This window comes from Triturus cristatus, chromosome 2_2, assembly GCF_964204655.1.
Source record: "Triturus cristatus chromosome 2_2, aTriCri1.1, whole genome shotgun sequence".
Lineage (NCBI taxonomy): Eukaryota > Metazoa > Chordata > Amphibia > Caudata > Salamandridae > Triturus > Triturus cristatus.
The window spans coordinates 174471080-174489392 of NC_140582.1; the positions used below are offsets into that span (position 1 = coordinate 174471080).

The 18313-nt window shown below is 42.2% G+C and overlaps 1 protein-coding gene across 3 annotated transcripts in view; it reads left to right on the forward strand.

Annotated features, from left to right (window-relative positions):
* Positions 1-18313, forward strand: part of SMARCAD1 (SNF2 related chromatin remodeling ATPase with DExD box 1) — a 683175-nt gene that overhangs the window by 216108 nt on the left and 448754 nt on the right. For all 3 annotated transcript variants that reach the window (XM_085641145.1, XM_085641146.1, XM_085641147.1), the window contains one exon: positions 17085-17314. In XM_085641145.1, the coding sequence (XP_085497271.1) occupies positions 17085-17314 (230 nt within the window). The remainder of the gene's footprint in view (positions 1-17084; positions 17315-18313) is intronic.

Here is an 18313-nt window from a genome sequence, read left to right on the forward strand (position 1 = left end):
TGGATTGTCTTGGAGCTTTAGATGCCCCTTGAGGATTCTGGTTAGTCTCCTCCATCCATTCCCCCCCACACGAGGAATGTTTTTGGAATAGAAGTCACCAATTCTAGGAGTTTCTTCCACAAAGGCGCCTATGCATTGGTAATGACTTTGTGAACTAAGGTGTCTCCTGCCTCTGCTAAATGGTTGTTCCATGCAGCGTATTGCACCTCATCGAGTTAAGGGTCCTCCCCATCATACATCTTATGGGCCCTTAGTAGGGATGGATTTATAATGCCAGTAGGAGCGATTGGGGATGATCTCAGCCAACAATAATATATAGCGCATATGGTGTGTCAAGGATTTTTATGTAGGATGCAGGCTTGTTATGGGTTTTAAAGCATAGTAGAGATCCTGTTTTACATGGGCGGAGCTTGAGCTACCCCGTTAGTTCAGTAAAACAGCCCTCTGTAAGGGGCGTCACACTCCAAGCGCCATTGGGTCGGTACCTGAAAGCCAATACTGCTGGTGACCTAGGTAGGGAAGGCAGCAGACTTAATTCAAGCAATTGCAGCTTGGGTCCGTGTATGAAACGCGTAGGCCAGTGACAACGTGCTGCAATTGAAGAATTCAGTGAAGTCCGGCCCGGGAGGGGAGGGGCCTTAAGTATTCTGAAGACCGTGACGCGTAAGCGTGTCCTCCGCACTATGACATGACCGCCAGGGAATCAGAGAACTGATCCTGCAGTCGAAGACCAGAAGGAAGGAGCGAAGACGCCCGTATGGCACAGTCATCAGCAAAGAACACTGTTATTTATTATTGAAGCTGATGGAGTAAAATAAAGCTCCATATATGCTGATGTGCAGATCCCTTGGTAAAGTGAGTAGGCCCACTTTTTTAGGTCTCGCCTGAGCCAGCGCATGCGCAGCTCTGGCAAGACATTTAGTAAGCGGGATTTGGATAGTGCCACCCCATGCTTTGGCTGGTCTAGCGCTTGCGTTCATGCACTTGCGCAGCCGCCATCTGTCTTTCACGGGTCATTAAGTGAAGTGCATCGTGATCACTTTCACTGCGCAGAGGCGCCATCTGGCTTAACTCTCGCTCTCCCTGTGCGCGCGCACCACTCTCGTTTTCAGGTACTTTATTTCTCAGCATATACTTGTTAGATGAGCCGCCATGATTGCACAAGATAGGGCGGCGCACTTAATGCAGAGGTACAACATATATATAATAAGATGCTAAGAAGGAGAAAATCCGACTCTGACAATTCAGGATATGTTTTTGTGCCTTTAAATAACACGAGTGGCGCGAGGAAAATCCATTTGGGCAGTACTTATAACCCTCTCCAAATTAAACCATTCCAGATATTTGGCTGAGAGAACTAATGAGCTTTTCATATAAATCATGCAATTTCCAGCCAAATTGTCCTTCCACCAACAGGCACTTGCGCAGAATAGCAATGAAGGCAGGGTTTGGAGAGCCGGGGCTTTGCTGCCGCCTGTTTCTAGCTAGACGCCGCTGCCAGCTTATCTTCATGTCACCGACGCGGGATAAACCATTTCAGAGCGAAGCCCCCTTGGGCGAGAAACAACGCAAGCTTCTTCTAAGGAATGTTTACATCCCCAGACTTGGGGCTTTCAGACGTTATTGAAAACGTCAGCTTTCCTAATAAACGCGGGATCGAGCTGCATAGCGCTGCAAGTAATGGAGGCATCCATTAGCAAAGACCTGGAAAAATATGATTGGCGTGCATGTCAATGTATAAATAATGTAAATGTGAAATGAATGTTTTTTTTAAAGCATGTTCAGTGCTGACCAGATGTGGCAGTTTGATGGCAGCAAAAGCCAGAGGGATCCACATTATCAAAGATTAAAAATAGTGCATGGCTGCCATTTAAGCTTCTACAAAGTACCATATTATTATATTAGAACTGTACAGTGACTGATCTCTTCTGACACGTTTTATGGACCTCTGTCGGTTCCTAAAAATGCCAAGGGTAGCTGCAAGCAGTCGTTCTGAGATTTCTCCGCCTGAGGGTAATATAAAATCCTTACATTTTCTTCCTTCTCTTTTATCCTTTTTTCAGTATTTTGTCTTTTTGTCTCTCCATCTTTCTTCCTGTCTTTCCCATCTTGCTTGCCTTTCTCTTTATATACTTTCTGCATTTATTTTTTGGTACAGCCTTCTTTTTATTTTTATTTGTTTTTATCCTTACTACCCGTCTCCATCGTTTTCTGTCTTTGTCCTTACTTTCTTTTTTATCAGTTGTCCATTCTTCCTTCTCACATCCATCAATCAACTCTATCATTCGTTTCCATATGTTCTTATCTCCATCCATCCCTTCACCCTCCTGTCCATCCATCTATCACTGCATCCATTCATCTATCCTCTCTGTGCTTTCCTCATTCATCCCTCTCGCCATCCATCCCTGCATGCATCTATCTTTCTCTGTCCTCCCTGCCAATCCCTCCCTCAAATAAGATGAGCCCTGCCCACTCCAGGTTAGCATAACTAGTTTGTCTGCTGTGGGATTTTGTGATTCTCTCAGATACAAATAACCTGCTGTTTATAGAGTGTTTTATGCAGCCATTTTAAAGCACTCCGAGATGTTATTATTGTATGTAAGGATACTTAATTCAGTAAACTTGGCTGATGCAGACTAAGTCAGCCTTGTTGGGTTTCAAACGTGTGAGTTCCTTATTCCCACATATCTAGGAGTGAGTGCCTAACTGACTTAGCAAGCCGACCATCATGTTAAATGATTACAAGATCACTGTTCAATATAGAAATGTAGCTATATAGTGTTTCCAGTTGAATACTACTCTGCCCATGGCTGGCTGTCGGGGATCACTGAAGAGAAACATTTCAGATAAATCCCGGGAATAGCTCACACATCACGCCAGGATACTGAAAAGCCATGTGCTTAGGCTCTAGGGAGAGAGTGAATGTTACAGGCGGCCGCATGCGTTTCACAGGAAAGCGTCTTATGCAGGGCACTTCCTTTTTCGTGCCCACTGCAATGTTTTGTTACAACCTAGCCTAAGGCAACATATACCAACATGAAGATGTCAAAAGAGCACCCATGGTCTGGAAAGCAACAATTCATTACCCTCAAGCCTTTATGGCACAGAGGTCTCTGAGAGGCCTATGAGTCAACAGAGCTTCGTCAATAGCTTGTGCTTTTGGCTAGATGCGTTTTTTTTTAAAGTTAAATACATTGTAAAAGACATTTATATACACAATTTAATCAATCAATATATAAACTTTGTAAAACAAAAGCACAGGTGCACCACACGTTCAATACAAGTTACAAATGTACACAGATATAATTTGTATACAATTTAGTTCTCGTATAAAATTTCTTTTTATTCCAAATTTCTTTTCTTAAAACATGACTATATACATGAAAATGTCCACATTGATACAGCCGACACGTTTCGTCCTACTGGAGGACTTCTTCAGGGCATGAAGTGCCATTAAATAGAATGGTCACCATCGGTTCAAAAGATCAATGGAAAATCCAAAGAGAAGCTGTAAGGGGAACTACCCCTTTTCCAGTGTGCACACAAACCTCAATTGAAATAGAGGGGTGAGAACAACAGGTGCTGTAGTGTCTGAGGGTTCCTCGGTCAGAGTTTTGGTTTTCAATATATAAACTTTATTCGGCTTTAGAAATAAAAACCCTAAAAGGGCAACAAATCATTAAATATACATCATTTAAAAAGCGGACCTCAAAAAGTTACAACAAATGTTGTTTAAGTAATAAATAAAAATAAATATAAAAAAGGCAATTTTGCAAACCACCAATACAATTATGAAGAAAATTCCTAAAGAAGGCATTACGAAAACAGGGGTTAGCTTAGACCCCCAAGGCTATTAATCACAACTAAATCTAAGGCTGGCAGCAGCTTAAAACAAGCGTTGGCATAGCCAATAGGTCTCGCTTTTGGGACCTTCTAAGTGTTTAGCCATGCAACAGTTGGTGTTGTTGCACTAAGGGTATTGTGCTGCATACCTAAATACTTATAAGGTCCCAAAAGCAAGACCTATTATCTATGCCAATGCTTGTTTACATTTTGGTGTTCTGACCCTTTGACTAAGTCAGTAGGTCTGCCTTACATTAAGTGACACCCTTTATATTGTTACATCACATAGTTAGCTGTGAGCGCCCACGGGACGGCATAACACATACATACACTTATCCTGATATTTTGGCCACAATATTTTGTAGGCTGATATTTTGTTGGTGGTATTGTGGTAGTATACCATCAGAAGGTGCTGCTTGCCAAAGAAATTGCATTTATGTGGTCACGTGAGGGGATGGGCTGAGAAGTAATTGAACCAGAGGGCATTCAGGGGCACATAAACATGAGCACACCAATTTGTTTTTGCTGTGTACCCATTTACCACTAGCCTCTTTAGGAGAAATCTATGCATATGCTTGGCTAAAGATTATTTTGATTGGTTAATCACTTGTCAGTCAGTCAGTCAAAGTACTTTTATTTCGATAAATAAATATCATAAAAAGACATAGGAACAATACAATACAAATTCATAAAGAGACATTATTTCATTAAACAACTCAATCATTTAAAATATTAAAAAAGAGGTCAGTCAGATAAAATCATCTATTTACATCCATCTAAAAATTACATTTATATACAAGAATCCACCAAGAAACTAGATCCTGCTGACAGTGTTAATAAAATCACCATTATAAGTTGATATTTGTCTGATTATTGGGTGACTTGCTTTTCTTAATCCTAATAGCCCCCACCAGGAAACTAGCTACATGATACATAATCCTGGGGGTTTGTAAAAGCTGTAAAAAAAGGATAGCAGGCTTGACTTGAATGAACCCAGCCTCCCTTAAAATAGGAAGCAAATATTTCTTTCTTGGGGCAGTGTAAAAGTCACAGAACATCAAGAAATGTGTAGTATCCTGAATCGAAAAATTATCACATTTACACGGACTGGCGTTTTCTGGGATACACCAGGTTGGAAAGTGTCCAAGTATTAGGTGAATCATGTTAAACCTGAAACGAGTTAAAAGGAACCGGTGAAAAGGAAGATTTACTATGGTTAAATAAGGTTCGGTACCTATGTGAGTACTCAAAATGATGCTACTCCGAACCGAAGGTTTCTCCAGTTCAACTCTTTCTCTTTCTAAGCTTAATAACTCGCCCATCATCCTCTTAATAAGACCAATGTCTTTCGCAGTGATCTGTTCCGGGGCGGAAAAAAGTTCCACTCTCCCTAATTTAACAAAACAATTTTTAATGTAAGCTAGCCACGGTATATTTATGGCTCTATCCAACTGCAAACAGTCTTTTAAAATGATGTGGTTGAGGGGAATTTCTTGATTCAGCCATATTTTTAACCAGGCCACGACCGGAGCTACTCTAATCAGGTCTGAAATGTAACCCATTCCCAGTTCTGTATGGACAATATATGTGGGAGAAGACTGCGGTACAGAGAGTATCGATCTCAAAAATTTATTTTCAGTAATCTGTATACTGTCAGAATTGCAATTGCCCCATATAGCACTTCCATATGTGGCAACAGCAAGACATTTTGCCTTATAGATTTTGAGTAGCGATGCTATTGGCCTAGCACCTAGTTTTTTACCAAATCCCTGAAGGGCTGAAGATGATCTAGCTAGGGCAATATTTCTAGTTTTTATCTGGGGGCCCCAAGTGCCTCTTTCATCAAATGTGATCCCCAGGTAAGGAAAAGTAGCTACCTTACACAGCTCTTGCTTCCCACAAACAAATGTCTTTGAGATCTTACTCTTTTTATTCTTGCCCATTATCATGATTTGGGACTTTTTAGCATTAATCTTTAAGTCCAGTGATCCCATAAAATTCTCAAATGTGTCCAATAATCTTTGTAGACCCACCCCAGTGCGTGAGAGCAGGACAGCGTCATCTGCATATAAGAGAACTGGAATACCAAGATCTCCTACGCGTGAGATGTCTAGGGTTGCATCTTTGAGAATAGGGTCCAGGGCGTTTATATAAATGGTAAATAATAGCGGCGCCAGAATGCACCCCTGCCGCACGCCCCTATCCGACTTAAAGTGACTTGTACAGCGCCCTTCTGAGGTTACTCTAATCGAAGTTGTTAAATCAGTATGTAGGTCTGCTAATAGATTGACAAGGGCCCTATCTAGACCAATGTCTAGCAAAATTTCCCATAGTTTAGAGCGATTTACCAGGTCAAACGCTGACGAGAGGTCCATGAACGCCAGGTACATAGAACCCTCTTTAGCCCTTGTATATTTTTCAACTAGTAAATACAAATTAAGCCCTTGGTCTATTGTACTTCTTTTTGGTCTAAAACCATACTGGGCATTTGACAGTACCCCTTTCTCTGTAAGCCACTCATTCAATTTTGTTAAGATAACTCGTCCCAATATTTTCACTGAGGTATCCATCAGGGAAATAGGTCTGTAACAGGAAGGATCTTGCCTGTTACCCTTTTTAAAGACAGGAATAATGATGGATTTTTTCCAGGAATCTGGGATTCTTGCATTAGGGAGAGCATTAAAAACATTACATAAAATTTTTGCCCAAAATTTCGGCTCACTTTTATAGACATCCCCAGGCACCCCGTCAGGTCCTGGGGCTTTATTTTTTAGAGTTAGATCTATCGCCCTTTCAACGTCTACTATATCAAAGGTGACAGCAGTGTCACCAGTAGAGGGTGCCCCTACGTCAGTTTCCGAGATCCCATCATTTGCAGCCACACTCATTGTTGCTGAATATATCTGGCTAAAATATTTGATCCAGTCTTCATCTGGGATATTTGCCTCCAAGGGGCTATTGGAATCATCACAGAAAAATGGCTGATTTATTATTTTCCAGAATAAGCTGCTATTTTTTAAAGTTTCTGGTTCAAGGAGTTGAATCAGCGCATTTTCTTTCAAGACCCTCTTTCTTTCTAAGATGGTTTTTTTATACACAGACCTTGCACTGATTATATCAGCACGAATCGTAGGGGTCGCTTTAAGTGCTTTTAATAAGACTCCATGTGCTTTCGTGCATTCCTTGTCAAACCATCTTTTTCCCATCACGGGCTTCTGACTCGATTTGTTCTGAAGACCCTGGTTCAATTCCTTACAGATGTTTTCAAAAGCCATTAGAATATCTGTCGGTTGTGTACTACTCTCTAAACATATTGTGACTTCTTCTTCTACTTTGGACAACACATCTCGTAAGAAAATGTCCGGCACAATTTTAGTCCATTTCAGCCGTCGATTCTGGTCTTTTGCCTTCAGATTTACACCCCCTCTGTTTTTTGCTCTGTTAAGTGAGATTAAATCTGTTTGCATTACTGCAAGTACAACGGGATTGTGATCACTAAAAACTGAAACCTCTGTATAATAATTTAACACATTATGCAACAAAAAAGAAGACACAAAAATATAATCAATTATAGTAGCCGTATCCTTTGCCTTAAAAGTAGGGGCTCTATATATTCCCTTCCCACACCCGGATTCATATAGGTTCCATCTAGCCAAAAAGATTTCCAAAAGCTCCCCAGACCTGGTATGTTCTAGATGGACCGGTGAGGAAAGAGGGGGGCCTTCATCCTCTTGACTAATACAGGGGAGGGTACACGGATGTATATTAAAGTCCCCTAATAATATTAATTCGAAAGAATTTACATTAGCACTATAGACCGACAAGAAGTTGTCCAAAACTTCCAGGTTTTGGCTAGTACACTCCTTAGCGTGTGTATTATAAAAATTTACAAATAAAATCCTGACCTTATCTAGGGTTAATAATTCAACAACCAAGCAATTTTCAGAGCCCGACATACACTGTGATAGGGTCCCTTTCAAATCCAGTTTGAATAAACTCAGCAGACCCCCCTTAGCCCTCCCTGCCACACTGCACGTTGCTGGAACAAAAAAATGGGAATAGCCATCCAAGGCAAAACTGTTCGAATTGTCCCAAGTCTCTTGGAGGGCAATGATGTCAAAAGATTTTAATGATGTTAACCATTCATCAATCCCACTTTTGTTTTTTATGCCGGCGATATTCCATGTGGCAATTTTAAGGGATGAAACTGTTGGCTGTGCCGACTTCACTGGTGTTTCAGACAGTCAGTCGTTTTCCTCCAAGGATGATAAAACAGAAAAACGATTATGGAGAGATAGAGTATTACCCAGCTGACTGTTTGGTAACTGCTGGGCCTGCATGTCCCCACTGATTTGATAGGAAGATCTATTCACATTTGCAACAGAACCAACTGGCCCCCTCCCATGACCAGGATACCTATGCTGTACAGGCAAATAGTGTTGAGTATTGTCCAAATGATTATAAAAGAAACCCAGAGGTCTAACACGCTCCGAGTTTTCCACGGTTGGCAAAACGGCAGCCCTGAGGACTGTTGCCACGTGTTGGGGATATTTGAAGTTTATGATAATACAGTCCCCCCTTATATTCTTCCTACCGTTGCCAATCCAGCTAACTCGACGGGTGAATAATATGTCTTCTGCAAGGGCACACGGAAAACCACAGTTCCTGTTCAACCAGGCCAGCGTTTTGTTTTTTAGGGCAACATATGTTTCTTGCCTTGAGTCAGACAGACAACTATCAATCTCCGGAACATTAGTTAGAACAAGCGTATATGGCACGCAATCCGGAGGGAGGTTAACACATTCACTCCTCCTCGGTCTATTTCTCCCACCTAGTTCAGTCCCACCTGCAATATTCTGCTTATTATTTTGGGCATATTGTGTTTGTACTGTTGCCTGTGCATTCGCAATACCCATTGATGGCAGAAACGTTGGTTGGGTAGTCAGTGAGTTAGTGACTAAAGGCGCCTTTGCATTCGCCCCGGTGTCATTACCATGTACCTTTAGGCCATCCAATTGATGTGCCTCTGAACCCCCAGGGCCCCCTATACTAGATCCCATCACCCCCAATAGACGAGATTGTGATATTGACCCATTTTGAGACTGAGTAATATAGGAATGTAAAGCACCTTCCAAACTAGTGACTTTTTGGGCCACAATATCTAGCTTTTCTACCAGAGGAGAAATCAATGCCTGTAGTTTAGACTCAAATAAGGTTGTCAAGAGAATAATCTGGGAAGGGTGCAGAATGTTTCCCTCGACATTATTTATTGGCTCAGGGGCATCTTCTCCACTAGTAGGGGATGTGCCTGCCTTTTTAGTCTTCCGGGTCACTACTCTTCTAACGGGTGCCTTCCTACATGCACGTACCCTTCTCCGTAATGGAGACTGAGGTGGTGTACGCCTTCGAGGGGATGTCACACCTGGACTTAATATAAGGTCATGGACAATCTCCTGTTCGGCCTCTAATATCTCATTATTTGTTTCTGCATCAATATCCATTATCGAACAACGATTAGGCAATGAGGTAGACTGGGTACATGCCCTTGTAGGTGAAGAATCTGGGCTAACCCTTGTTAGTGATAGTCTCCTATCTTTGTTGATCTTACTGACAACCTTAACGAGATAATTGTTCATTGTCCTTGCTTCAGTATTTGGGACTTGTTTACCAGGCCTCACTTTAGACATTGTCAACAAGTACAATATAAATCAGGTTTTGGTCACACTAACAGTCACAATATGAATTACAGCCTTGGCCAAGACATAAACAACTGGGGAAACAAAGTCTTACTGTGTGTCCTGGATGTAGAGTGCGCTGAGCAAATAACAGGGCCCGGCCCGGCCTCACTCGGTCCTCTGAGGGCCACAGAGGGCCCGCCCTTTGCCCGGGCTTAGCCCGGCGCCCGCCCGCGCGCGTCCCGCGACGCGGAGGGAGCAACAGAGTATTAAGCGCCTCCGGGCGCGTGCTTGGCGTCACGAGCCGCTGGGGCACCTGGGAGCGGTAGTTCCCCGCTGTGGGGCCGCGAGGTGATGTGGCGGCGAGAGGAGCCCAGGCGAACAGCGGTAAGGCTACAGGTGAGGTGGAGAAGGCACCAACAGCTCCACGAAGTTTCCCTCGCATAGAATTCTGGCTTCCCCGCTCCACCGAGGGAGCAACAGAGTTTTAAGCGCCTCCGGGCGCGTGCTTGGCGTCACGAGCCGCTGGGGCACCTGGGAGCGGTAGTTCCCCGCTGTGGGGCCGCGAGGTGATGTGGCGGCGAGAGGAGCCCAGGCGAACAGCGGTAAGGCTACAGGTGAGGTGGAGAAGGCACCAACAGCTCCACGAAGTTTCCCTCGCATAGAATTCTGGCTTCCCCGCTCCACCGAGGGAGCAACAGAGTTTTAAGCGCCTCCGGGCGCGTGCTTGGCGTCACGAGCCGCTGGGGCACCTGGGAGCGGTAGTTCCCCGCTGTGGGGCCGCGAGGTGATGTGGCGGCGAGAGGAGCCCAGGCGAACAGCGGTAAGGCTACAGGTGAGGTGGAGAAGGCACCAACAGCTCCACGAAGTTTCCCTCGCATAGAATTCTGGCTTCCCACTTGTCATACTCCTTACAGAAGAGGAAGTATACATCCCGGTGTGTGAGAAATGTAATTCAATAAAATGTTGAGTAATTTCATGAGTATCAGATGGTCACTCCTTGAAATGTATTGCAGTTAAGTGAGGGCAGTAGTTAATTTAGCACTTTCTTTGCTTCAGTGGAAGCGCACTGCTTCCATTTTACCAAGACACTTATACTTAGGACATGGAAAATTGTGTGCATTTTTACTTAATTATAAAGTGAACTGCCTCTAGCACATACAATTTGTGGATATTTTATGTGAGGTTTTAAACTTATACTTACTCTTATAACCCAGCACACTGCCTTCAGGATTGAAAGGCCTACATTAGGGGTGACTTATAGGTTTTAAGTGCAGTGACCTCAAATATAAGAGTATAAGAGTATGTATATCTGTTGTAAGTGGTACTAGTGGGGATGGTAGTAGTAAAAAAAAATTGCATCTCGTATTGAAAGTACACACTATAGTGGGCATATAGTAAACATTGAAGGTATATGATAAATTATTCTCTAAATGATGCTTTGAAGGTAATCCCACACCCTACTGCCAAAGGTGTGAGTTCACATTGGACCATAGACCCAATGTGCCAATATGATAGAAAGGAATACCACAGTACTCCATTCAAAATTTTCAAGAGACAAATCACGTCCAAACAGTGAGGACTTTATTGGACAAAAGGTTTTTCGTTAATGTTGAAAAAAAAACCTCTTGAGTATTTCTCAGTATATTCTTGTTCCATAATTCAGTTTTCTCCAGTTTTCAATACATTACTGACAGCTGACACGTGTTTCGTCATGCAGTGACTTTTTCAAAGCTTAGATATTTTAAACAGCTTGGTGCCGGGAGAGATTTGCCAAGCAAATTTAGTTCTGTTACACAGTTGCACTTCCAATGGTGGCCTAGTGCTCCTCCAAAAGTCAGTGGCAGGCAAAGTTATCTTAGAGCAACCATAAGCCAATGTCTGGGATGTGGTTGTGGTATTTTATTTTTATTTTTATTTATAGAGTTTTATATAGCGCGTACTTGACCCTTGGGTATCAGAGCGCTTCACAGTTACATGTGGAACATTTGTAATACAGTGTGAATAGCAGCATTAATTTATATAATATTCCTGTACATGATTTTTATCGATTTCTTTTACAAAGTGTAATAGTATGTCTATACACATGGTTCTGATGTGCTTTCCGAGAGTTCTCCCTCAGACACGTGCACAGTCGACGTTTGGGTGTTAGTCACGATGCAAAGGTGAACAGTCTTGCCTATGGAAGGAACTTGCTCATTAGGAAGATCTTCGCTTCCTTCTTGAATGTTGCTATGTTTGGAATTTTTCTAATGTTTGTGGGGAGTGAGTTCCAGATTCTGGGGGCTGCTCTGGAGAAAGCTCTGTCATACGTTTTCTTCTTCTGAAAGATGGGTGGTTTCAGCAGCAGCTCTTTGGCACTCCTACCTGGTCTGCTTCCACCCGAAAGCTCTATTTTCTGAGCTAAGTACCTCAGAGATTTGTAGTGGAGCGCTTTGTGTGTGGTACATGCCAGCTTGAATTGAATTCTGGCTTTGTATGGTAACCAGTTTAATGCTTTCAGGTGAGGGGAGATATGATCGTATTTTCTGGATCCAGTAATGAGTCTTGCCGACGCATTTAGACATGCTTTTAGTGGAGCTGTGGAGATTTTTGAAAGACCTGTTAAAGTTGTACATCCATATTCAATCCTTGAAATAACTAAGGACTGGACTGCCAGTTTGAGGTCCGCTGTGGAGATGAGAGGTTTCATTTTTCAAATATAGTTCAGGTGAAACAGGGCACTTTTTGTCATTGATTTGATGTGGGCTTTCATGTCTAGGTTCTTATCAAGCGTGATTCCCAGTGATTTTGCAGAATCAACTAGTGTAGGCGTGGATTTTAACGCTGTGATCAGTTTGGTCCATTCCTTCACTTCTGTGGGTTTCTTCGGTGGCGATATTAATATGAATTCAGTTTTATGTACGTTTAGTTTCAAATGATTGCTAACCAGTGTAATGATATTTTTAAGGCCTCATTCATTTTCTTTGTCTTCCAGTGATGTTATCTTGATGTAGATCTGAGTGTCATCTGCGTACATGTGATAAGGTATGCATGCGTCTCGGAGAATTTCTGTGAGGGGTTTGACATAAAGGTTGAATAATGATGGGGGTAGTGTTGATCCTTGAGGGACTCCAATCGAATTTGGGCATGATGGGGAGAGCGTTTGGTTGACTAGGAATCTTTGAGTTTTATTCTGAAGGAAGGATTCAAACCATTTCAGAACAATTCCAGATAGCCCCATCCTGTCTTGAAGCCTGGTTATCAGTTTTGCTTGGTCTACCGTGTCAAAGGCAGACGACCGGTCAAGAAGAACTAGTAGGCATGTTTGATTGTGATCTAGGGCCTTTAGCACATCGTCCACTATATGTAAGATTGCTGTTTCCGTACTGTGGCCTGGTCTAAATCTGGATTGGCAGTCATCCAGCAACTTGAATTTGGCGATGTGGCTGCTCAGTTGATTTTGTACACATTTCTCAATTAGTTTGTCGAGTATTGGAATATTGGTTACTGGGCAAAAGTGATTTGGCTCTGCTGGGTTCGCTGTAGGTTTTTTGATGATGGGAAGTACTTGACCTGCTTTTAGGTATTCCGGTAAGATCCCTTTAGATAGTGAGGCATTTATTATCTTTGTCCATACAGGGACGACGATATGATTGATTCTTTTTAAGCATTTAGAGGGGAGGGGGTCATTGTAGTGGTTGTTAGGTTTGATATTCGAGAGAGTTTTGTCAATGGTATTTTGTTCATATAGCTTGAAGGTTGCCCATTGTGCATTGTCTTTCAATCTATCATGGTCGTTTGTCTTGGTATCATTGTTTTGTGTTGGTAGTTGACTAGGAAGATTGTCGGCTGCCAGCCTGAGCTCTCTTTCCAACGTGTTGGCCTTGTCAGTGAAGAATGTAGAGAATTCTTCGCAGCTTAGTTGAGTTTTAATGGTTTCGTGTGCAGATTTGGCCAACATATTTGATTGTTGCTTAAATATCTCGAATAGTTTCCGTGGTCTGTTTTTGGCGCTGTCTAGTTCCGATCTAAAGAATTCCTTCTTGGAGTTGAGTACTTTTTTGTTGTACTCGTTTCTGATCTTTCTGAGTGTTTTAAGCTGGGGGGATGATTGGTGCTGTCTCCATTTCCTTTCAGCAATCCTCAATTTATGCCTATCTTCATTCAATGTCTCATTAAACCATGGATTTTTATCCTTCTCAGAAATTCTTTTTAGTTTTAGTGGCATAGTGGAGTTGACTATATTCGTCATTGATTTGGTGTGGTGTTCAGTGAGTTTGTTAACGTTCAGCAAGTTGTTAGGCGGATTTATTCCCTTCTCACATCTTGCTATTAGTAGCTCCATATTAGGGTCTTTGGAGTCCCAGGTCCACTTTTTCAGTTTGACAGGCTGCGCGGTCCTGCTCTTTTTTATTGTGGGTATCAGGAAGGTTATGGCATGGTGATCTGACCAATCACAAGGAGCAATTAATTGACTTGTGATATCTTTCCTCCTTGAGATTTCCCAGTCTAAGGTTGCCCCTTTCAAATGGGTTGGCTGTGTGCATGCTTGAATAAGGTTTAGATCTGTGAAAGTGTTTAAGAGCGTTGATCTGTTTGTCATTGTCATCCCAGTGTAAATTGAAGTCGCCTAGGAATATGTTTAGTGTGATTGTTAGAGTTCGCCGTAATGATCTCCATTAACTGTTCTATGAACATAGCATTATTGCCTGGTGGGTGGTAAAGCGCATGCAGGTTGCATCTTTGATTGTCTGCTGTTCTTACATTGAGGCCTAGGTATTGACACAATTCGAGAGGGTCAGACTGAATTTGGTTGATCTCTATGTCCAAGCGGTGTATGTAGGCTATACCACCACCTGTCCTATTTCGTCTGTCTAATCTCACGATGTTATAACGATCGGGCACCAGAAGATCCATAAACGGGGAGGAGGATTCCGTAAGCCATGTTTCTGTTAGAATTGTTATGTCGATTTCCTGGCTAACTATGAGGGCAGCGATGTCTGAAGCATGTTTTGCTGAGGGCCGACAGTTGAGCAGGAGGCATAGTAGTGGTTTCCCTATATTGTTCATTTCTCGAGTATTGGCAGTTAGCTGGACTTGTTGTAGATTAAGGTTGGGTTTCCTATTCTTAGGCCAGGATTTTCTATTAGCATCAATCGGTACTGATTTAATTTCATCCCCTCTGCTGCTAGCTTCCGGCTCATATGATCGCAATATGGTTAATGTTTCATCGTCTGATAGGTATTTAAGATTTCTCTCTGGTCGGTTATGTCTATTTGATACTGGCATGGTTATCTCTCTACTTTTTTCTTGAGAGCTATGCACTAATTTTTGGACGTTTTCGATTTTGACGTGGGTGTTTGCCGTGATTTCCAGTATTTTTTCCAAAGATTGTAATGCCCTTGAAATGTCCTTTGACATGTTACCCACTTTTGTTTGAAGCGCTTCGAATTCTTTTTGAGACTGAGAAGATATCATGGGAGTATGTGACTGCCTATTTCGAGTTTTGTTGTCATTGGTTCGGGGGTAAGTGACAGTGGGGTGGGGTGGGGTGCGCTCCCTAAGTCCTGTGCTCTTGATCTTACGTTACGATGATATGAGTTTCTTAAGGTCATCGAAGTACCTTGTGATGTTGTTGAGTGGGGTATGAGAGGGGTGTTAGCTTTCGTATCCTCTATTTCCGGCAGGAGGTTCCCGTTGACTGTCCTGCATGTAGTCAAAACTCGAGATAGAGGCGTTGATACTTCTCGCTGAGGTGGCGTTGGTGTGGTATTGGCATATGCTGTGGAATTTTCACCTGTCTCGGTATCACTTCCATTTAATGAGCCTCCTGTTAGCGTTGTCACCTGGTATCATTGTAGTTTGTGGATCTAGAGGGTCTCTTATAGCGGCGTCTGTGATGGTATTGTTGGAGGTGAGTAGTGTGTCTTCTTGTGTGGTCCATTATTGATCAGATAGTCTTCAGTTGTCTACGCACTCTTTTAGTGTTGGAAATAGGTTGTCAAACTTTTCTAGCTCGTTGTTAGCTGCTTGTATAAGTACAATGCCGTTCTTGTGGTAAAAGGAACAATCTGGGACCCTGATAAGTCCCCATCTGTAGCCAGCGCAAACTTCTCCGGTATCTGGAGAAATTTGCGCTGGCTACAGAACAACCTCACCTCCTGTCGACCTATTGAAATGTTCAGTCCATCACATCAAAGCTGTCTTCCTTAACTATAGGCTTGCGTCTGTAATGCAACTTCTAGAATTGCTCTCTTCCAAGAATGTGGCCCTGCCACTTTTACATTCTCTAAAACCTGGTTCTGCTCCATCTTGATGATACTATCTTACCTTTAGGATACACCATCCTCCACATTGACAGAAAAGAAAAAAAAAACTGGTGGTAAAGTTGCCTTTAGCCACAAGGATGTCCTTAAATGCAACCTGATTACCCCAATTAAATGCCTTAATATTCCTAACACTCAATGTGGAGATTACAGATACAACCACTAAACCACAGATGGTAGAAATCTTCCAAAGACCAAATGGCAAAATTGCTTTTAGGAATTGTTTCTTTGATTATAGCTGGGATCAACTTCCCTCTTCTTGCGATCAGATTTTATTAGGAGATTCAAAGCTCCACTAGGGAATACAGACAAAGACACCCATGCCTCACTCCTTTCTATTGGATAGAAATCTACTACAGCATTGCGCCTTCCCTACCTACAGCAAGGTATCTACCCTGGATCTGATCTTCATAAATAACTGCCACATACAGATCTCTAACTTTCTTATTGGGTTGGTCATACCACTTTTTCATTCCTTTCAAAGTTTTGCCCTCAATGTACCTACTCATGTCCAACCAGAGAATGGCACCTTAAAATCTCAAGAACGTAGACGCATTGACACTGGGCAATGGCATTCCAACACAGGCATGCACAGTGGTGCACTGGCTACTTCTGTTATATCTCTGTACAACTGGTCTCTGTGAGTCCTCCCTATGATGGTATCCTCATTTTTATTCGCCAAACTTGTTGTGCTGCTGTTTTTTTACTCCCAAAGACTGCAGTGCTAATGCCAATAGTACTGAACTTGTCACAAAACAGGGGGAGGCACATAAAGAGCTTGGTTATGCAGAGACTTAGAACAGTTAGTCTGTGCATATTTATGTCACGCCTGTGTTTTCATGTGGCTGCATATTAAACCTAGACATATTGGCTTTGCCAATGCATGTTTTCTGGTGAAGTTATGTGCTATCTTCCATTGTGTAGAAAGTCTGCCCCTTCCGCTGTTATGCAAGTCAACCCAGTTCATTCGAAGATCGTTGCCTATTATAATGAACACTATTTTAATTCCATAAGTCGATTAGCAGCAAGGTACTAATAATGATTTTTCTCCATCTGTAATGAGTTTATTGGAAACTGTGTAGTGTCGACTTTGCACGCTATAGGGCACCGGTCTTGAAAATCTGCCTCAATTATTTTTGACTTAGAAATGCCCATTTGTGTTTTTCTTGGACATAAGTTTATAGTGGAAAACAATGTCCTGCTTTAATTGAATGGTATTTGTATTTTTTCTCAATATTGTTTATTTTTATTTTTAAAGCTTCCTCTCGGAAACGGAAAATAGACTCCCCATCAAGCAATAACTTGCAGAAAAGTAACGAACAGTGCAGTAAAAAGAAAAAAACCAATATTTCATCAAGCAGCAGTGGTGAAGAAAGTGAGGAAGAACAAACTGCCAAATCCACCAAGCCCAGAAAATTGGAGTCCATTAGCAAAAGTTCAGAAAGCAGTGATGAGGAAGAGAATACTAAAAAGAAAACATTAGACTCTGTAAGTTTAGTGACTGTTTGTGACCATGTGTCCTCAGGTGTTGTGCATATTGAGACTACAAATGTATCTGCTTCAGTAAAGGTGTGTGCCAGTGGGTGTGTTTGTAGTGAAGGACATTCCCTTCTGCCTTAGAAACAAAATTCGATGTTGTCTTGTTCTGATGAAGGTCACGTTTTTCCTTTCCATTTTACTTAATGTGGTTTTAGTTATTTATTTGTCACATGTTTTACTTTGACACCCAGTGTTTGCATTTCTCCACCACGGAAAAGTACAAATACATTATACACCGTGTATATGTGTATGTGTGTATACACAAATATAAACGTTTTAGCGTTTATCACCATAGAACATTAACAACATGTATTCTGAAAGAGAGAACTGATGCTACACAATAGCTCAGTCATTACGATTGTCATTATTGTCCTAGAAAAAGAAGTCCCCACATGTGTGCGATCACATATACATCGAGCACATGCATAGTGTAACTCATTTGATGACGAGCATATTTGCACTACAGGAAACCAAGCAGTGAAGCAGCCAGGCACCATAATTGATCATGTCTCTGTGATGAGTATTGCCTCAAAAGGGAACACATATATTTGGGTCGTGAAATTGATAGGATGAGTGTTGCATAGGTGTCTTATGCATCATTGCAGAAGATGAGGTCTCTAACCCGCTTATCAGCCCTCAGGATTGAAGTGAGGCCAAGGCATTAAAACATCTCAAATGAGAGGGAACCTCCCAGACATATGCCAGTGGTGCCACCAGGGGTGAAGGGTCCGATATGCAGTTTCATTTTCTTAAGTTTAGCTAAAATCTCTCTCCAATTTGCCCTCGCTCTAGGCACAGCAGGCCGGATGAATTAAGTCTGCTACATCAGGAAAGCATGTAGCATACATGGCTGCTATAATCAGTCTAAAAGCTGGTAGTCTCGCAATTAAGAGTTGTATAAAATGCAATTGTCTGTGTCTGCTTTGCAGGGATATTTGTTTTTGTTTA